General features: G+C 43.0%; 1 protein-coding gene across 4 annotated transcripts; it reads left to right on the top strand.

Annotated features, from left to right (window-relative positions):
- The first annotated feature begins 173 nt into the window (after positions 1-173).
- On the top strand, positions 174-13,370 carry vopp1a (VOPP1 WW domain binding protein a). Of its 4 annotated transcripts, XM_052129031.1 has the most exons (6): positions 174-418; positions 6,402-6,460; positions 8,134-8,211; positions 10,939-11,072; positions 11,148-11,347; positions 11,779-13,370. In XM_052129031.1, exons 1-5 carry the CDS (start codon positions 371-373, stop codon positions 11,324-11,326), a joined length of 498 nt encoding a protein of 165 aa, XP_051984991.1. In that variant the 5' UTR covers positions 174-370; the 3' UTR covers positions 11,327-11,347; positions 11,779-13,370. The 4 variants fall into 4 exon arrangements, with proteins under 4 accessions (XP_051984991.1, XP_051984992.1, XP_051984990.1 ...); XM_052129032.1 differs by having other exon boundaries at positions 11,159-13,370; XM_052129030.1 differs by having other exon boundaries at positions 11,148-13,370.
- Positions 13,371-21,394: the final 8,024 nt, after the last annotated feature.

Raw genomic sequence — 21,394 nt, 5'->3', positions numbered from 1 at the left:
TGTTTTACGACCAGTATACACATTTTAATAAATCTTTTTAATTCTAGTTTATAAGACTCATTTTTAGGCTAGGTCATTTCAGCGGGGTTTTTAATGGAGAGCTGCACAAACGTGTCATTGTGATGTGAAGTCATGTGATGTGATATCCTCCACACACTAATGTAGAAGTTAGGAGACTGTCGTAGATGTCGCAGAGATGTGAAAGATGCCAAAACAAGAGTGCTAACATGTTTGCACCAGTACAGGAAATTTGGAATTAACGATCCAACTACGATTACATCGAAAATTTGCGCTTAAGAGGTAGCTTCTGCATGTCTCTTGTATTTTCAATGGTAAAATAAGGCTCTTGTGGCGCTGAGAGTAATACAGAATGCGCGAAATATACGGAATCATGATCACAGTTTGTTTAATTGCCAAGGTGAGTAATATTTAGTAATAAATATATTATACGTTTATTAAGATTTACAGCTTTCAAAGATATTAGAAAATATTTGTTTGAATAATGTTAGAAGTCTTTGATTTTTGGCACCAAAATTTGAGTGTAATAGCCTACATATCTTGCTTAGACTCAAACACGCATCTTCACTCACTCATACGGTCATATTCACACAGTGGAATAACCTGTTCCCTTATCGAGAGGTCTCTCCTATTGCGTAAGTAGCTTACGCTATGGGAAAACTCCGTTTCTCGAGAAATATTGAAGTCTTTATGTAAAACGCATTGCAACTGCACAGCAGACAGTGATGAGCGAAGCAGCTCGGTCATTGGCTGTGCTGCGGCAACTGCTCGAACCAATGACGGGGCGATTTAGAACGCGGCACCAATGGGGGCGCGCCCCGCTTTCGCGTGCTCATAGCCTGCTGAAATTAGCATATGAGGGCTATATAATGAGCATCCCGTCATTCCGGTTCTTTAGATTTAATCTTCTTCAGGGAAGATCTTCTTTTCGCTGGATCCTCCGGATTGTTGGAGTCTTTCGCCGCCGTTGACACGCTTATAGCGGGACTGCTGAGAGGACGCCGGCACCTTCAGCCGCCTTCGAAGCCTTCTGCTACGCCATCAAACGTTCGCCCCCGCCACGCTTTTTAGAATTAAAAGAGTAATTTTCCAAGGCGTTGTTTCAAATGCCTTCAGCCTGCGCCTCGTGCAGAGGCCCTCTTCACGACGGAGATCGGCCGCATGCATCGCCGCTACCAGATGTCTCCCCGCAGCCGGTCCATTTCACGAGAGCAGACCTGCACCCCTCGAACGAAGCGGTGGGTCTCGTCTCGTTCGGCGCATCAGGGGATGACGATGGAAAGGATGACAGTCTCTCTCTTGACGCTGCATCTGATGACTGGCCGGGCTCGTTCGACCCCGCGCCATCTACAACAGCGGACACGAGCGCGGGCACCAGTATGGACTCGGAGATCGTCCGTATCCTGTCTAAGGCCGTGGAAGACCTTGGGCTCGACTGGTCTTCTCCGGAAGAACCCGCCCGCAGCCGGCTGGATGAGTGGTTCCTGCAGGGGCGCCGGCAGGCCCCCCGACAGAGACCCTCTCCTTTCTTCCCTGAGGTGCACGACGAGCTCACGAGGTCATGGAAAGCCCCGCACTCGGCTCGCCTAAAGCCTTCTTTCTCTTCTTCGCTCTCCTCAGTGTATTGCATGCACCCCTACACACAGCTACTCACACAGTTTCAAACAGCTATGCCGCAAACATCACAGATGTAATGCGCGAGCTAAGAAACTCCCCGCTAAATGCGGAAAGCTTTACGAACGTGGCGCGCGTGCCCATAATGATGAATGCACCCCCTCTTCAAAACACTGTTCATACAGTTTCAAGCACTCACGCTGTCAGCATTTCGGAAATAGCGCATGTGCCTGTACTCTCACACGCACCTCTGCACTCGGCACTCAATACAGCTGCTCAATGCGCACCTGCGCCTCTGAGAGCCGTAGATTCTGTGTTAGCACAAAGCGATTTGCCGGCGGGGCCCATACGTCACTGCGACACACTCCCAGCCGGCATTCAGCCCATATCTGTGCGAGCAGAAGCCTGGGAAAAAATCCCGACATGCCGAAATGGGTTTTGAACATAATAAAACACAGATACTCACTTCAATTCGCTCGCAGACCACCCCGCTTTTCAGCGGTGGTCTAGACGAAAGTGAGGAAAGATGTGTCACATGTTCTACGCACCGAGGTGCTCAAACTGATAGAGAAGGGCGTTATAGAAACTGTTCCTCTTTGAGCGAGGCGGGTTTCTACAGCCGCTATTTTCTCGTCCCGAAAAAGGACGGTGGCCTTCGCCCCATCCTGGATCACAGACATCTGAACAAAGCGTTAATGATTCGCTCGTTCAGAATGTTAACAACCAAACATATCCTTGCACAAGTTCGCCCCGGGGATTGGTTTCTATCAGTGGATTTGAAAGACGCTTACTTTCACATCCCGATAGCGCCTCATCACAGGCCTTTTCTGAGATTCGCTTTTGAGGGACAGTCATACCAGTACACAGTACTACCATTCGGCCTATCATTGGCCCCCCGTACATTCACGAAATGTATGGATGCAGCACTTTCCCCCCTGAGACAGCGGGGAGTGCGGATACTGAATTACCTCGACGATTGGCTAATCATAGTACAATCAGAGGTTCAGTTAATGACACACAGATCTTGGACTATCAGCCATTTACAATGCCTGGGTCTGAGAATAAATTTTGCAAAGAGCGTGCTATCCCCCAGCCAGAATATTTCTTTTCTGGGAATAGTGCTAGACTCAGTGCAGATGACAGCGCGCCTCTCATCAGAGCGCGCGCTCTCTATTTGACGCCTTGCAACATCGTTCAGAACGGGCGCGCACGCCCTGTTAAACGATTTCAGAGAATGCTCGGCCTCATGGCCTCGGCATCAGCTGTACTCCAGCTAGGATTGTTGCACATGCGTCCTCTCCAGCGCTGGCTCAAGAGCCGCGTCCCCACTCACGTGTGACGCTCAGGCCACTTTTTGATCAGAGCGAATCACGGCTGTATAAAAGCCCTGACGCCCTGGAAAGCCATAAAATGGTATCAAACCGGCGTGAGTCTGGGCGTGAATACACGGAGAAAAATGATTCCGACAGATGCCTCCAAAATAGGATGGGGGGCCCTTTACGAGGGCAGGCCTGTTTCCGGTTTTTGGTCAAACCCGGAAAAGCGCCTACACATAAACTGTCTGGAAATGAAAGCGGTCGCCTTGGCTCTCAGAGCCCTGCTTCCGTACCTGCAAAACGAACACGTCCTGGTCCGAACGGACAACATGACGGTAGTTTCGTATATAAATCGCCAAGGTGGACTCAGGTCGAGCTCCCTGCACTCTATGGCCAGGGAGCTCATCCTATGGTCACAACACCACCTGCACTCGCTAAGAGCAGTGCACGTGCCAGGCGTCCTGAACCAAGGAGCGGACATGCTATCCAGAGACAAAGTTCTCCCAGGAGAATGGTCTCTCCATCCTCGGACGGTTCAGTGGTTATGGCGAACCTTTGGCGAGGCAGAGGTCGACCTCTTCGCCTCCAAGGAAAACGCGCACTGCCCTCTATTCTTCTCAAAAAGCACGGACGCGCTCGCCCAAATCTGGCCGAGCCGCCCCTTGTATGCTTTTCCCCCGATCACGATGCTGCCTCAGGTCATCAGTCGGATCAGGGAGGTGAAATGTGCAGTGCTCCTGGTAGCCCCACTCTGGAAAAACCAGACATGGTTTCCAGAGCTGGTACAGATGATGCAATCTGCCCCATGGCTGATTCCGTTGAGGCAAGACCTCCTCGGACAGGTCAGCGGGATGATTCTTCATCCCCGCCCCGATCTGTGGGCCCTCCATGCATGGCCCCTCAACGGGTTCCCGAGAACCTCCCAGTGGAGTTCTGAAAACCATTGCTGAGGCACGAGCCCCCTCTACGAGGCGCTTGTATGCCCAAAAGTGGAAAGTGTTCAGTGACTGGTGTGATACCAAGAGCTTGAACCCCAAAACGCGCGAGATACCGAGTGTACTCGCCTTTTTGCAGGAGCTGCTGGAGGCGGGCCGCACACCCTCCACGCTCAAAGTCTATGTGGCTGCCATAGCGGCGTCACACAATCCTGATAAAGGACATTCATTAGGAAAAAAACGATCTGATCGTTCGTTTCCTAAGAGGCTTAGGAGGATGAACCCTCCTCGCCCACCTTCGGTGCCGATCTGGGACCTGGCCACGGTCTTGGGCGACTCAAAGGTGCCCGTTCGAACCTCTCCGAACTGTGCACCTCAAGCAGCTCTCGCTCAAATCCACGCTCTTGCTGGCACTCGCTTCAGTTAAAAGAGTGGGCTGACCTGCACGCTGTCATCAAGCGCTGCTTGCCTGGAATTTGGACCTAACGACTGCATAGTTGTCCTTAGGCCAAAGAACGGGTACATTCCTAAGGTGCTCTCTACACCCTTCAGAGCACAGGTGATATCTCTGGCAGCTTATCGTCTTCAGCAGAGCGAAGGCGACGCAAATTTACTCTGCCCGGTCAGGGCTCAGAGTATATTTGGAACGTTCTGCCCTGTTCAGACAGACGGAACAATTATTCTTATGCTTTGGCGGCCGAACTAAGGGTCTCGCTGTCTCAAAGCAAGGAATATCGCGCTGGATAGTGGATGCTATAGCGATAGCTTATGAAGCCAAGGGCCTTCAATGCCCTTTAGGCGTCAGAGCTCACTCTACGAGGAGCATGGCCTCCTCGTGGGCATGGTCGAGTGGGATACCCATTGAAGATATTTGTGCGGCGGCAGGCTGGGCCTCGCCTTCGACATTTATCAGGTTTTATAACCTACAGGTCCCCTCACTACATTCCAACATTCTATCAGTCTGACTGTGGAATGAACTGGAGTATGTACATGCTGGGCATTATCTCCTCCCTTATAAGGTCCGTCTCTGACCGGCTTAGAGGGTTTATTATGCGTACCAGTACACAAAAACTCAGTACATAAGATTTGTGTTTGTACAAGGAGCACCCCACCTTGTAGGTAAGGGCGCCCTGTCATACCCCACTAAATAGCTCGCCTCTGGCCAGCTCGTGGAACATCACTTTGCTTTAAGGCTCAGGCACCCGCCTCTGGCTTTATACAGCGAAGTCAGCACGCACGGCGTTTTACATGGGGTTCCCATAGCGTAAGCTACTTACACAATAGGAGAGACCTCTCTATAAGGGAACGACTCGGTTACTAACGTAACCTCGGTTCCCTGAGAGAGGGAACGACTATTGCGTAAGCTGCCGTGCCTGTGCTTGGTCAGTCGCTTCAGTCGATTGAACCTAAAGAACCGGAATGACGGGATGCTCATTATATAGCCCTCATATGCTAATTTCAGCAGGCTATGAGGCGCGATTTAGCGTTCTAAATCGCCCCGTCATTGGTTCGAGCAGTTGCCGCAGCACAGCCAATGACCGAGCTGCTTCGCTCATCACTGTCTGCTGTGCAGCTGCAATGCATTTTACATAAAGACTTCAATATTTCTCGAAAAATGGAGTTTTCCCATAGCGTAAGCTACTTACGCAATAGTCGTTCCCTCTCTCAGGGAACCGAGGTTACGTTAGTAACCGAGTCGTTTAAGATATTAGCTGTTTTAAGGTTTAAACTGTTTAAAAAGCTAGTCATGAGCTGGTCCAAGCTGGGAGACCGTTTAAACCAGTTTATGACCAGCTTGGACCAGCTAATGACCATCTTAAAATTGTTTATTACCAGGTAAACCATTTAATGACCAGCTTAAACCAGTTTATGACATCTTTAACCAGTTTATGACCAGTTTAAACCAGTTATAACCAGCTTGGGCCAGCTAATGGCCATCTTAAACCAGTTTATGGCCAGCTTATGACCATCTTAAACCGGTTTGTGACATCTAAAACCAGCTTGGGCCATCTTAAACAAGCTTATGACCAGCTTGGGCCAGCTAATGACCATCTACTATGTTCCAAAACACAGCTACCAATTTAAGCTGGTTTTCCACTAGACACGCTGTCCATTTAGCATACAAGACTGTTTAGTGTTCTTTGCCAGGAAACAGACATTCTTTGTAGTTTATTTTCCATGATCCATATCCTTAACTCTGCTTAAAAAAACGATTACAGGCACAAACTGAAATACTGTATCCCTATCGACATGCTAAAATACTGTTCTTAATTTAAACAGTATTTTAAACAGTTTCTCTGAGATGACCATTGTCACAATAATTTATTTTGCATTGTTATGCAATAGTTGCATTTCTCCATGAAAACATTTACTATAACTAAATAGCCTAGGAATATAATACGTAACTGTATAGCTGATATTTTAGCTTGGTTAATATTGTTTCCCTTTTTCCGGAATATCTTTTTTTTTGTTTTTTTTGTTTAACATGGAAATTTACTTTCTTATCTCTTTTCTGCAGACAATTGCTGAAAAAAAGTACTGTTGGTACTTTGAAGGAGGTTATCCAGTGTACTTCATGTAAGTTTATATATATATATATATATATATATATATATATATATATATATATATATATATATATATATATACATACATACAGGGTTGGGAGGGTTATTTTTGAAATGTATTCCACTACAGATTACAGAATACATGCTGTAAAATGTCGTTTGTAAAGTATTCTGTTAGATAACTCAAGGTCAGTAACGTACTCTAAATACTTTGGATTAATTTTTCAGCACTGGTAGATTTTTTCAATTGTTTTGACTATAAAAGCTCTGCCAGTACAGTAAGACACAATACACATGTTAAATATACATTCTCTGAAAAACCTAAATATCTTATGCTGTTTTGTTTCTAAAACAAGATAAATCAAACCGATCTTGTTTTCAGGATTTTTAGATATTTTTACAGGAAAACAATACAATAATGATTATCAATAAATTTTTGCCCTAATGTCAAAGGTCTTACTAGAAAAAAAGGAATTATGATCCAACATGAATTTTCCTGATAAACAAATATGATCGTGCCTGGTAACGTGCATGTAAAATGGCTAGAAATAGCATTTTAGCTTAGCGTAAATCTGACAATTTACACAAGGTTTATTTCTATTTCTTGTGCTCCAAACTTACTTCAAACGTACTTCTCTGTCTGCTCGTATGAATGTAATACATCATAAGAAAGTGTTTCACTGCTGTTCAAATGCACTTTGGATCGCATCATTTATATGTATAAATGTTTTCCATCTGAAAGGACTAAATATTAAATGAAACGAATGACAATAAAATGCAAAAAAATCTCTTCAGTAATCAAAATACTTATTGAATGTATTCTAATTACCAATGATTTTAATTGTAACTGTAGTGGAATACAGTTACTTGTAATTTGTATTTTAAATATGTAATTCTGTTACATGTATTCCGTTACTCCCCAACCCTATATATATATATATATATATATATATATATATATATATATATATATATATATATAAACAGAAAAAAAAGTTGATGCTGATATACTGAAATAAACAGTTGTGGCTAGGAAACCAGGTCACACTATGAGATTTACTTGCTTAGTTTCTCAGTCTTTAGTGTCCTCAACTTTTTCCCTGAAATGCTTTTAGAAAAGTTTTAACACGACAGCAGTTAAAGGATTCATTCACATGCATGCACACGGAATACAGAGAGAATTCATGAGTTCAGACAAACAACTTTCTCCCTTTACTGGTTTCAATAAGAGCAATTTATCACAAGTGCAGCCCCTGACACATCACTGCAGGAGGCGAGGTACAAACAGTGTAGTCTTCACACCAAATTCACAAATTAATTCTAATGCCACCACACAAGACTGTACTTGTGTGTGTTTTTATTACATTTAGTTCAAAATAACACATTCATCATGAAGTTTCATTTGAATTTTTCCAAATACTATGCTTAATCTTATTGAAACAAACAATCTGAATGAAAACTGAAGCAAAACATAACTATAAAAATATGTTTAATGTATACAAATTTAGTTAAACTTATATATGGCACAAAGCTTATCCTCTACATTCAATGCCAATTGAGTTCATCTGTTTTATATTTAAACTATATTGAATAACAGCCAATTATATATTCATTAAGAACATCAAGCCTTATTGTAGGGCTGAATAAAGGGCAATGAACATGAATATGTTCTCTGTGTTATAGATGCAAGACATATGAAGACTGCTGTGGAACACAATGCTGTGTACGAGCCCTCTCAATCCAGAGAATATGGTATTTCTGGTGAGTCACTTGCAATTTATCTAGTTCTTTGTCTTTTAGCAGATGCTTTTGACCCCGAGTGACCAGAGGTTAAATTGGGCCGGAGCGCACCGGAGCGCAGCTCCGCCTCCTCAGGTCCACAACACACCCTGCCGGAGCTCAGCTCCGTCTCCTTCAGCACCAAATATTGTTATTCCACTTAAATTATTTTTCATCTCCTGACTCCTGGCAAATACATGGCATATGAGACTGAATAATTAGCAAGACTACACAGAGACACCCAGGCTACATGGAATTATCAGACGTCATAAATGCATTAATCGCTGGTTCAGCACCCCGCCCACAACCATCAAGGGAAAACTGTCACAAGACAGCGACGTTACCATGGAATCCCGCTAACGGCTAGAGCGATCGAATATAAAAATAGCATGTAGCTAGAACATGTTATATAACTAAAGCATGTTAGTTTACATGTTAAATGAACTACTAAATGAAGAATAACATCAGCTGCGTGAGCATTTAAAGTAATATTGATTTTTAACAGTTTGCATATACTGTAGGTGCACGACAGTGACGCCAGACTGCTCCTGTCTGTACTTATATGAGCCCATTATTATCCCATTTGTTACCTAATATTTATACACATATTACACAGAAGGAAAGGCTCCTCATTACCATGGTTAGGTCAGTGTGCTAGTCTTAAATAATAGTAATAATAATAATAAATGAATGTATTTATGAAAAATAAATACTAGCTGAAACACATCTTGAAACTTTAAAGTGCCACTGTTGATGTCTAATAAATTTTACCTTTAGATTATTTCATTTGAAACTGAAATATTTTGTCAAAATATAACAGTTCCTTTTACTGTAAAATCCTGAAACAAATTTGTAAAGGTGATGTGTGTAATTATTAATATTTTTAACTATTTTGGTAAAGGGGCCACATCGGGTTTTAAGTAGTTAAGTGGGGGCACATTGTAATGCTTTTGAGATACAATGTTCTGCATTGATTTGGTTTTTGTAACTTTTAAGCCCAGAAATAGTTGTGTACTCAATTTTCTGAAGTGTATCTGTGACTAATGGGACTATTCTGCAATTGCCTAAAGTATTTTATTGCTCTCAAAGATAGATACTTTTCTATCAGGCATTACAAAACTCAATAAAGGCGGAGATTATAATTTTTTTTCCAACTCTACTTCCCTGTTAATTTGTTATTCAGTTTTACTAATAATAAAAAAAACCTTTATAGAACGTTTAATGTTTCTTTGCAAAGCAGGCGAGTTTACTTTTTTTTTTTCTTCTTTACCCGTTTACATGCTAAAAGTGTCATGATGCGTTTCTCCTCGATGGTTTTTCAACACTCAACAGAATAACACAGGCTGCATGAATATGATAAATAATTACTGCAAGAGTTACATTTACATACAGGTGCAAAGGGACTTCAACGTTCCTAAATTGTACAAATAAAAAATACATTTACATATTCGTCTCTGGCTTGCAATATTTTCAAACATGTTCCTTTCATACATTTTACGAGGGTGAAATCCGTTGCCTGCCTGTTAACATTCAAGATAAAAAATTATAATAAAATAAGTGAATTGTAAAGTATTTGTCTTTGTTTGAATAACTACTCAACCCTACCTTACACATTAATACTGGAAAAAGAGCCCCATTGGTGTAAAAACCCTAAGTCATTTTACGGCGGGATTTTGAATGATGACCATTCACGGTAAATAAGGGCTCCGCCTCCCTACAAAAGCCAATTTAACCACTGCGAGTGACCTATATATAAATTGCTGGGAGAGTCCTCCTGAAGCAACATTAAGTGAAGTTGTCTTCCAGTTTGTGTATTGCCCTACCTGGATAAACACAATCTCTCTCCTTAATATTGCTCTGTATGGTTACTTGATAATTTCTCCCTAAATATCTAAATGGGTAAAAGAAGAAGAAGAAACACTAGTCCCATGTGTGTGCTGTAAGATAATGAAGTGACTGCTCTATTAAAGGAATAGTTCTCCCAAAAATGAATACTCATGTCATTATGTACGTTCCAAAACCATCTGACATTCTTAATTCTTAATTAAACACAAAATTACACATTTTCAGAAATGTCACGATTGCTGATTTTTATAGAATAGCAGTTAATAGTTACTCACTTCCCCCAAAAGTGTCATAAATGTAGTAAACCCTCAATGGCCATGGTGTCATGACATCTGGTTAAGAAACAAGCGAGAAGAGATTAGATTTGATGTTATTGATTGTTGATAAATGATTTGATTTTAGAGTGAATAACGACTTACTGTAAATTTCAGTCTGTTCATCATACAAAATGATTGTTTGCCTTTAGAAGACTTGGAATATGATGCACAAGTCGGAATACTTTTATGACACTTTTGGGTGCTTTTATAAGCTTTAAAGTGAGCCACTATCAACTGCTATTGTATAGAAATCAGTGAACAGGACATCCTTTAAATACCTCCTTTTGTCCACAGTAGAATTTTTTTTTATGGGTTTAGAATGACATGAGGGTAAGTAAATAATGACAGAATTTACATTTTGGGTGAACTATTCTATAAAGGACGAGATTGGAAGAAAAACTATTTTAACATTCAAGCTATTCATTTTATCATTAGGCTGGCATGCACGCCCTGGGAGTCCTACTAATAACCGTGGCATGGCAAGCACTATGCTCTACCAGTTGAGCTACATGAAATATTTTATGGCCTGTTTTTGATTGGTCTGCAGGTTACTGCTGATGATTGGCATTCTGTGCTGCTGCAGTGCTGGATACTTCATTCGCAGACGCTTGCGCCATTCCTCTCCCCCTGGGGCACCTGATTTTAAAGTGGCCTTCACTAGACACCCCATCATATCACAAGGTAAGCCTTCTGTATCCTAGCCTCCAACACACACCTTTTATATGGTATCATCCACTGTGTTTTATGTGTTGGTAGGACCATACCAGACTGGCTTTCAGAGTTATGGAGACTCAGAGACTGCAGCCATTTTAACTGCCATCCCAGTGCAGACTCACCCCAGTCACATGTCTGTAGTGTACTCAGCCCTGCCGTCCCACTACAGCCAGCCTCCACCTCCTTATGATCAAGCCATGCAGGACTTAAGAAATAAATAGAAGTATAAACAGACTTTAGAGGTATTGTAAAGAGGCCAAACTATATTACCTCAAAATATTTACTTTTTACAATTCTTACACAAAGACTATAAGGTACAAACCCCAATTCTGAAAAAGTTGGGACAGTATAGAAAATGCTAATAAAAACAAAAGGGAGTGATTAGTACATTCTATTCTACAACAACACATTATTTAATGTTTTACCTTGTGAATCAATTTTTATGTATAGTAACACTTTACGATAAGGTTGCAATTGTTAACATTAGTTAATCCATTAGTTAACATGAACTAACAATGAACAACACTTGTATACAGCATTTATTAATATTAGTTAATGATCATTTATACATATACTTTCACATTTCTTAACAATAAAAAGATTTATAATTAAAATTTCTTAATACAATAGCTAACATCAACAATGAACAACACCCTAAACACCCAATCTTTAGGTTGGTGGCACATGTCAAAGTTACATCCACATGAATGCCAGGATCCAAGGTTTCCCAGCAGAACATTGCCCAGAGCATCACACTACATAGTGCATCCTTCTGCCATCTCTTCCCCAGGTAAACGATGCACACACACATGGCCGTCCACATGATCTAAAAGAAAACATGATTCATCAGACCAGGCCACCTTCTTCCATTGCTCCATGGTCCAGTTCTGACGCTCACGTGCCCATTGTAGGTGCTTTCGATGGTGGACAGAGGTCAGCGTGGGCACTCTGACCGCTCTGCAGCTACGCAAGCATGTGATGCACTGTGTGTTCTGACACCTTTCTATCATGGCCAGCATTAAGTTTTTCAGCAATTTGTGCTACAGTAGCTCTTCTGTGGGATTGGACCAGACGGGCTAGCCTTCGCTCCCTACATGCATCAGTGAGCCTTGAGCACCTATGACCCTGTCGCCGGTTCACTGGTTGTCCTTCCTTGGACCACTTTTTGTAGGTACTAACCACTGCATATCGGGATCACTCCATAAGACCTGCCGTTTTGGAGATGCTCTGACCCAGTCATCTAGCCATCACAATTTGGCCCTTGTCAAAGTCGCTCAGATCCTTACGCTTGCCCATTTTTGCCCTGCTGCTAACACATGCAATTCAAGAACTGACTGTTCACTTGTCACCTAATATATCCCACCCCTTGACATGTGCCATTGTAATGAGATAATAAATGTTATTCATTTCACATATCAGTGGTTTAATGTTGTAGCTGATCAGTGTATATGCTCTGTACACTGGTGGAGTCCTGGAGTTTTATGTAAGAGGTAAACCACCACTTCTGCATTGCAGTTCAGCTGCAGGTCGTGATTGTACGTTAAGGAAACAAACATAGCAACAACTCTGGAATATCTGGAAATAAACCGAATCAACAGAGAGTAAAATAGTGAAGTCTTCCTTGGATGCCATGTGTGTTTACACAAGTATTGCAAGAAATTACGTTATTGTGGAGAATGCTGCTTACTGACGTGGCCACATGTATACGGGAGTAAAGAGTACACCACTTAAACTGTGCATGTAAACGGGAACGCTGTTTCTCACAAAAACTTGCTTTCTACTTTTTCTGGTGTCCATATAACTGTAGTTATTGTGGAAGAAGCAATTTAGTTGCAAATTAAGGACTAAACTTTGTGCAAACTTATTTGACAGTTTTCCCATTCTTGTGTATGTTGCTAAAGATTTTAATATTTGTATTACCTTTCTTCTGTGCAGTGCAGAAATATGTTCTCAAAACTATATATGTTGATTCGTTAGTGATTCAATATTGTAATGAATGTGTTACATTTGCTATGTAATGCTAAAAAATGTCCTGCAAATATTTGGAACGTGTGAATTGTTTTACAATAAGGTCTGTCAATACCTAAAATTCATGTTTTTTTATTGCAATTTTTTTTTTTAAAGAATCTACAAACATTAGTAACACATTAGGTAATGTTGAAATATGTTACACTTTATAATAAGGTTTACAAATATGCACAGTAAATACTTTATTATTATTTATCATTATGTCAACAAAAAATCGTAACACATTAATTGATGTTCAGACAGTTTCTACATTACAGTAAGATTCATATATTTGCATAATGATTACTTCATTATCATTATTTATCATGAATTAAGAGCCAACAAACATTAGTAACGCATTAATTAATTTTCAAACTGTTTCCTCTTTACAATAAAGTTTATAAATATGCATAAGTACTTTACCTTTTTCATTATCATTACTTAAGAGTCAAAAAATATTAGTAATGGATTAATTAATGTTCAGATAGTTTCCACTTATATTTCTATATCCGTTCAAAAGTTTTGAAACACTTGACTAAAATGTTTCTCATGATCTTAAAATCTTTTGATCTAAAGGCTTATAATTAAATGTTTGAAATTAGTTTTGCAGACAAAATATAATTGTGCCTATGGAGGCCCCAACCTGAATAAATAATAAATAAATAAATGTAATAATAAAAAAATAAATAAAGGAATAAATGTCTTATTTATTCCCACATATATTTATTTCCATATTTATATATTCCCATATATATTTATTTATTTATACATGTATTTATTTTTTCTTTTCTGCGTGCAACATGGAAATGAGGGAGGCGGTCCTTGCGTAGCTCCAGTGCATCATTGGTTGAGAGCTCAATAGTACTTATCGGAAGCACATGGACGTCCCACCTTAGCACCCTCTGACTCGCACAGATTTTGAATATGCAGGAAACGTTTTGCAGAGAGTTTAACAATCCAGGATGTGCTTCGACATTCATACCGGCATACAGCTCTCCTAAAACATCAATAAGCACCTCTACTCTAAATGAAACATAGTTATTTGATGCGTGGTTATCGACTTCATTCGCAAGTGCGCAACTCTATAGATAGGCTATATGTGAAGCGTCAGCTATAGATTTTTTATTTTTTTAATTGCAGAACTTATATACATACAAACATAAACGATCAGGGAAATGAAGCATGGTTGTATCTTTTATAATGTACAATCATAACAACAGAAAACAATATTATGGATTTGCGGACATCAAAATATGAAGTTATATAGGCCTACGCAGAAAAGAAAAGGACAAGGTTAAATCATATAATTTATGAAACTTGCTCATTTTGTGATTTTAGTATAACCAATACATCTTGGATTGACTTAAACTCTTATGTTTTTAGCCCCACAAATAGCTATAGTTTACAAGATATGGCTGACCTAACGTCACATCAAAACAAGTCAAGAGTAATCGAGCACACGCTTCAATCTATAAACCAATGGTAAGCAGGACCCGCCCACACCATTATAATACAAGAGACAGAAATGTAATAATAAATACAAAAAATAAATAAATGTGGGAATATTTAAATATAGAAATAAATACATGTGGGAATAAATACATATAAAAATAAAGGAATGCATAAATATATAATAATAAAAAACAAAACAAATGAAAGAATAAAAAAGTATTAAAGAATAAAAATAAAAAGAGAAAATAATAAATAAAAAGAGAATAATAAATAAAGGAAAAAAAGTCATACAAAAATAAATTCAGGAATAACTTTCATTAAAAACTAATTATATTTGTTTTATCAAGACATTTATTCCTTTATTTATTTTCTTATTACATTTATTTATTATTTTTGCATGTTTTGTCCTCCATATGTGCCAACATATTAATTTATTTCATTATAATTCTTTTTTTTTTTTTAAATCAGCAATAAGTGCCCAACATAGATGGGAACTCCTTCAGTACTGTTTAAAAATTATCCCAGGGTGATTACTCAAGAAGTTGGTTGAGAAAATGTCAAGAGTACATGTCTGCAAATTCTAGGCAAAGGGACTCTGAACATGCTAAAATATCAGTTTTTATTTATTTTGGATTTTGTTTGGATAGTCACAACATAATTTACATAGTTCCATTTATGTTTTTCCATAGTTTTGATGATTTTACAACTTTTTTTAAAATGTGAAGAATTTATATAAAAATGTATATGTGGCAGCGGGGGGCGTGGTCAAGCGCCCGTCCGGGAGAGAAAAGCGGTAAGGGCGCTTACACCTGAGCTAAATTATGTCTAACACCTGTGTCTAATTGCAGTAAGCATGAGGAGAGCGGCATAAAAGAGCAGCAGCCACAGAGCCTCGAAAAAAGAGAGTGCCTACACCCAGAGTAGCAACTAAAAGAACGTGTGTTGTACAATTGTGTATCGAACAGAAAGTGTGTAATTAAAGAATCTTACCTTGAAGCCGACGCTGGTTCCCGTGTCTTCCTTAGTGGAAAGCTTCACACTGGTGCCGAAACCCGGGAGTTAGCTGGAAAAAAAAAATAAAAAAATCTGCAAATTATGGAACAGAATCGCCCCATAGAGTCCTCCTAGCTGGCGGAAGTCCTCCAGTCCCTCGCTACTCTCCATCAGAGCCACCAACAGTCTCTGCTTGAGCTCCGACAGGACCAGGATCGTCGGTTCTTTGAGATAATGCGGGCTCAAGCAGAGGACCGGCTTGCTATCCGGAGCCTCCTCAGCCAGGAGGCTGCTCCAGACGCAGCCGCGACCCCAGACACCCGCGCCACACTGCCCCCACCCGCGCTACAGAAGATGGGGCCGGCAGATGATCCGGAGGCGTTCCTGGACCTCTGAGCGCACGGCGGAAAATTTGGGGTTGGCCGCGCAACCAGTGGGCAGCCCGCCTCGTCCCTCTCTTGTCCGGGGAAGCACAGCTCGCGGCACAACAACTTCCGGCAACAAGCCTCCTGGCTTATACCAACTTGAGGAGAGCCATCCTGCAACGGGTTGGTCGGAGCCCGGAAGAAAGTCGCCAGCTCTTCCGGGCCTTGAAACTGGATAAGTCCGACCGCCCATTTGCGTTCGCCCAGCGGCTCAGTGATGCCTGTCGGAGGTGGCTGCTTGCGGGGGACCGTGACGTCGAGGAGCTCGTCGATCAGGTGGTACTGGAGCAGTTTGTGCAGCGCTTGCCCCGGAGAACAGCGGAGTGGGTCCAGTGCCACCGCCCGGCGTCACTGGAGGAAGCCGTACGACTCGTGGGGGCGCCCGCCAGCACGGGTGCGGCCGTGGCGCCTGGGCCGGTCTGCTGGAGGTGCGGAGACCCGGACCACTTCCGGGATCAGTGTCCACTGATGGAAATAGGGATGGTGGTGCGGGTCTCCGATGTCCCGCAGGCTGCCCCCGATCGGGCTGGAGCATACCGTATTCCGGTAAGGATCCAGGGGGGGTACATACCAAGCATTGTTGGATACCGGCTGTAACCAGACCACCATCCACCAATGCTTGGTTCAACCCGGGGCTTTGGGCTCAGCTAAATGGGTGAGGGTGAGGTGTGTGCATGGGGATGTTCACAAGTATCCCATGGTGACTTTGGCGATCAAATTCCGGGGAGAAAAACATAGTGTGGAGGCAGCGGTTAGTTCCCGCCTCACCCATCCGCTAATTTTGGAAACTGATTGGCCGAATTTTAGAAATTTATTGGAGGGAGTTTGTGCGGATGGGTCCTGCATGAAAGTGAAGAGATGTGTGATGTGCGATGCTTTGGCAGGGGAGGCGGAGCCGGGGCCGTCCTCGGCTGCTCCGAATGACGAGGGAAGGGGCGAGGTTCCCGGAGGGGGACTTCCCCTTGGAGCAGTCGCGGGATGAAACCCTTAAGCACGCTTTTGACCAAGTGAGAGTAACCGATGGTCAACAACTCCGGCCGGGTGTTGCCGTTTCATATCCATATTTTTCGCTTATTAAAGATCGGTTGTACAGAGTGACGCAGGACGCTCAAACAAAGGAGGAAGTGACACAATTATTGATTCCACTGAGCCGCCGGGAAATGGTTTTCCAGGCGGCTCACTATAATCCTATGGCCGGTCACCTAGGGGAAAGAAAGACACTTCTCCATCTAATAGCCCGTTTCTATTGGCCGGGCATTGGCGGCGACGTCCGCAGGTAAACCCACCGGCCACCCCAAAAGCGCCTTTGCGCCCCCTTCCATTGATCGAGGTTCCCTTCGAAAGAATTGGAATGGACCTCGTCGGGCCATTAGAACGGACGGCACGCGGACATCGCTTTGTGTTAGTCCTGGTGGATTACGCAACGCGATATCCGGAATCAGTGCCTTTGAGCAACATCTCAGCACGTAGTGTTGCAGGAGCACTCTTCAAAATAATCTCCCGGGTGGGGATTCCGAAAGAAATCCTCACCGACCAAGGCACTACTTTTATGTCACGAACACTTCGCGAACTTTACGAACTCTTGGGCATTAAGTCGATTCGCACTAGCGTCTACCATCCTCAGACAGATGGACTGGTGGAACGATTTAATAAGACGCTCAAAAATATGATTCGTAAATTCGTACATGAAGACGCTAGAAATTGGGATAAGTGGCTGGACCCTCTGTTATTCGCAGTACGAGAGGTCCCGCAAGCCTCCACGGGGTTCTCCCCATTTGAGCTGCTGTACGGGCGACGCCCACGCGGGGTCCTCGACGTCATCCGCGAAGCTTGGGAGGAGGGACCTTCTAATAGTAAAAACGAAATTCAATACGTTCTTGATCTTAGAGCAAAACTCCACACACTGGGGAAATTAACACAGGAGAATTTGCTCCAAGCTCAAGAACGCCAACGCCGGCTGTATGACAGGGGTGCTCAGCTAAGGGAATTCGCACCGGGAGGTAAAGTGCTTGTATTACTCCCAACATCGAGCTCTAAATTACTCGCCAAGTGGCAAGGACCCTTTGAGGTCACACGACGAGTAGGGGATCTCGATTATGAGGTTAAACGTACCGATAGAGGGGGCGCGCGTCAAATATATCACCTCAACCTCCTGAAATTGTGGAGAGAAGAGGCGGCCTCTGTGACGTTGGCAACGGTAGTTCCGGAGAGGGCGGAGCTCGGACCGGAGGTAAACAAAGCCCGCAATCTCAACACCCCGGTTCCTTGTGAAGACCACATCTCACCGCGCCAACTCGCAGAGGTTTCCGAATTACAAAAGGAGTTTGCAGACGTGTTTTCTCCTCTACCGGGCCGCACAAACATCATACATCACCATATCGAGACCGAGCCGGGCGTGGTGGTACGTTGCCGCCCCTATCGCTTGCCCGAACATAAAAAGAAAGTAGTTCGAGAAGAATTGGACGCGATGCTTGAGATGGGAGTAATAGAAGAGTCCCACAGCGATTGGTCCAGCCCGGTCGTCCTTGTTCCCAAGAGCGATGGGTCTGTACGTTTCTGTGTGGATTATAGGAAAGTCAACGCGGTGTCTAAATTTGACGCGTACCCAATGCCCCGTGTTGATGAACTGCTCGATCGGTTAGGTACGGCTCGATTTTATTCGACCTTGGATCTAACGAAGGGTTATTGGCAGATCCCCTTGACACCAATATCCCGTGAAAAAACGGCCTTCACCACACCGTTCGGATTACACCAATTCGTGACTCTTCCTTTCGGTTTGTTCGGGGCACCAGCCACGTTTCAGCGTCTCGTGGATAGGATCCTCAGACCGCATACTGTTTACGCCACTGCCTATCTAGACGATATCATCATTTATAGCAATGATTGGCAGCGGCACATGCAACATCTGAGGGCCGTCCTGAGATCGCTGCGGCGGGCCGGGCTCACGGCAAACCCGAAAAAGTGCACGGTTGGGCGTGTGGAGGTACGGTATCTGGGGTTCCACTTGGGTCATGGCCAGGTGCGTCCCCAAATTGACAAGACCGCGGCGATTGCGACTTGCCCTAGACCCAAGACCAAAAAGGGGGTGAGGCAGTTCCTGGGGCTGGCTGGCTATTACAGAAGATTTGTGCCTAATTATTCGGATGTCACCAGCCCGCTGACCAACCTCACTAAAAAGGGGGCTCCAGATCCGATCCAATGGTCAGAGCAGTGCCAACAGGCGTTTACACAGATTAAAGCTGCACTTTGTGGGGGGCTGCTTTTGCATGCACCTGACTTCTCTCTCCCTTTTGTATTGCAGACGGACGCTTCAGACAGAGGGCTGGGGGCCGTACTCTCGCAGGTGGTGGAGGGGGAGAAGCGCCCGGTGCTGTACATCAGCCGGAAGCTCTCCTTGAGGGAGACCAAGTACAGCACCGTGGAGAAGGAGTGTCCGGCCATCAAGTGGGCGGTCCTCACACTCCGTTACTACCTGCTGGGGCGGGCCTTCACCCTCTGCTCGGACCACGCCCCACTCCAGTGGCTTCACCGCATGAAGGATACTAACGCCTGGATCACCCGTTGGTATCTGGCCCTCCAGCCTTTTAAATTCAAGGTGATCCACAGACCGGGGGGGTGCAGATGGCTGCCGCTGACTTCCTCTCCAGAAATGGGGGGGGGAGTGGTAGGCAGGCCGGATGACGCCCCGGCCTGAGTCGGGCGGTGGGGGTATGTGGCAGCGGGGGCGTGGTCAAGTGCCCGTCCGGGAGAGAAAAGCGGTAAGGGCGCTTACACCTGAGCTAAATTATGTCTAACACCTGTGTCTAATTGCAGTAAGCATGAGGAGAGCGGCATAAAAGAGGAGCAGCCACAGAGCCTCGAAAAAAGAGAGTGCCTACACCCAGAGTAGCAACTAAAAGAACCTGTGTAGTACAATTGTGCATCGAACAGAAAGTGTGTAATTAAAGAATCTTACCTTGAAGCCGACGCTGGTTCCCGTGTCTTCCTTAGTGGAAAGCTTCACAGTATAATAAAGAATTAGTGTGTGTGTGTAATATTAGGTTACTGATTACCTAATAAAGTTTGTCCCTCTTATCAAACATGTCTTTTTTTTTCACAATATAAAATACATAACAAAAAAAGTATTCTGCACTTAAACACAGATATTTCAGATATTTATTTACAAAATGTGGCCTTATGTTATGACTTCAAATGTGATAGTCCTGTGTAAAACAAACATCTTATTTTGACTAAAGATGGTTAATGTGAAGTTTCTACCAGAAATTGCATATTTTACACACATGTTTAACAAGATGTTAGCATCTTCTCTGTCAGGGAACAAGATATCTGAATTTTTGCTTTGTTTTGATCTGACGCCTTAAAACAGGATTTCTATAATTTATTAACATTAAATGAGCAACAGGTCATTACCACCACAAGATGGCGCTGCAACCTACCAAAAAACTTCATTCTCTTTAGTTTCCGGTCTGGTAGGCAGTTGCCCCGTTGTATTTTCCTAACCCCCCCCTTACTGTCCGATGAAGAGACAACCACTTGCCCACCCTTAAGATGAAAATGCCCCTGCCCTGCCTCACCCCCCAAAGATTACATTTTAGCACTGTTCAGAGGACATTTAAGGTGAAACAAAGTGCTAAACAAAAATGATTATGAGAATCTGTGTTCTGTGTGATTAAATCTGAAATTATGCTTGATTCAGGACCTCATTACATTATTGGTAAGGAGCATCAAGTGGAGGTTTTAGAAACTGAGGGAACGAAACAGCGAGAAAGTTGGTGCCCCAAGTGGCCTCTGAAACAGACAGGGCAACCTTTGCTTGGCCTTCAGCTCCTCTCACTTATTTATAATGCAGACTTCATAAAAGTTTGAGCACAACTGAGCCAGCGATCGTCACTGGTCCAGAATGAGGATGAGGAAAATCACATAGAGCACAGAATATGAAGAGAGCTCTAAGAGCACAGAATATGCTCCATGCTTCCACATCCATGTTCTAGATGAAAAAATGAATCAAAATAAAATACGAATATGCAAAACAGAATAAATAAATAAAACATGTGTTCAATGCATTTTCCTGATCTGCTGTTTATACTTAATCACTGAAATTGATTTCCTTCCAGGGTAGTTCATGATAACATTTGAAGTAATGTTTATTACTGTGAAAAAAGAAAATGTCAAATTTAACAAACATGGATATAATCATCAAGCAAACATATAGACATTTTAGTGTGTTGAAGTGTATGCTCTTAGTTTGTGGAACATGAGGCAGCATCATAGTCAAGCAGGCAGTTAAATATTCAGTGGCCCCAGGGATTAAATAGACTTGTCTTGTCTATCGTTTATAGCATAGCCTGTATTTTTCTAAGATGAGGTAAGGCAACATATGATGGTGTTCGAAATAATCTTTCTTGTGAAAAA

Source organism: Xyrauchen texanus, chromosome 6 (genome assembly GCF_025860055.1).
Source record: "Xyrauchen texanus isolate HMW12.3.18 chromosome 6, RBS_HiC_50CHRs, whole genome shotgun sequence".
NCBI lineage: Eukaryota > Metazoa > Chordata > Actinopteri > Cypriniformes > Catostomidae > Xyrauchen > Xyrauchen texanus.
Note: the sequence above shows the minus strand (reverse complement) of the source record. Positions and strands in the feature narration are given on the sequence as shown.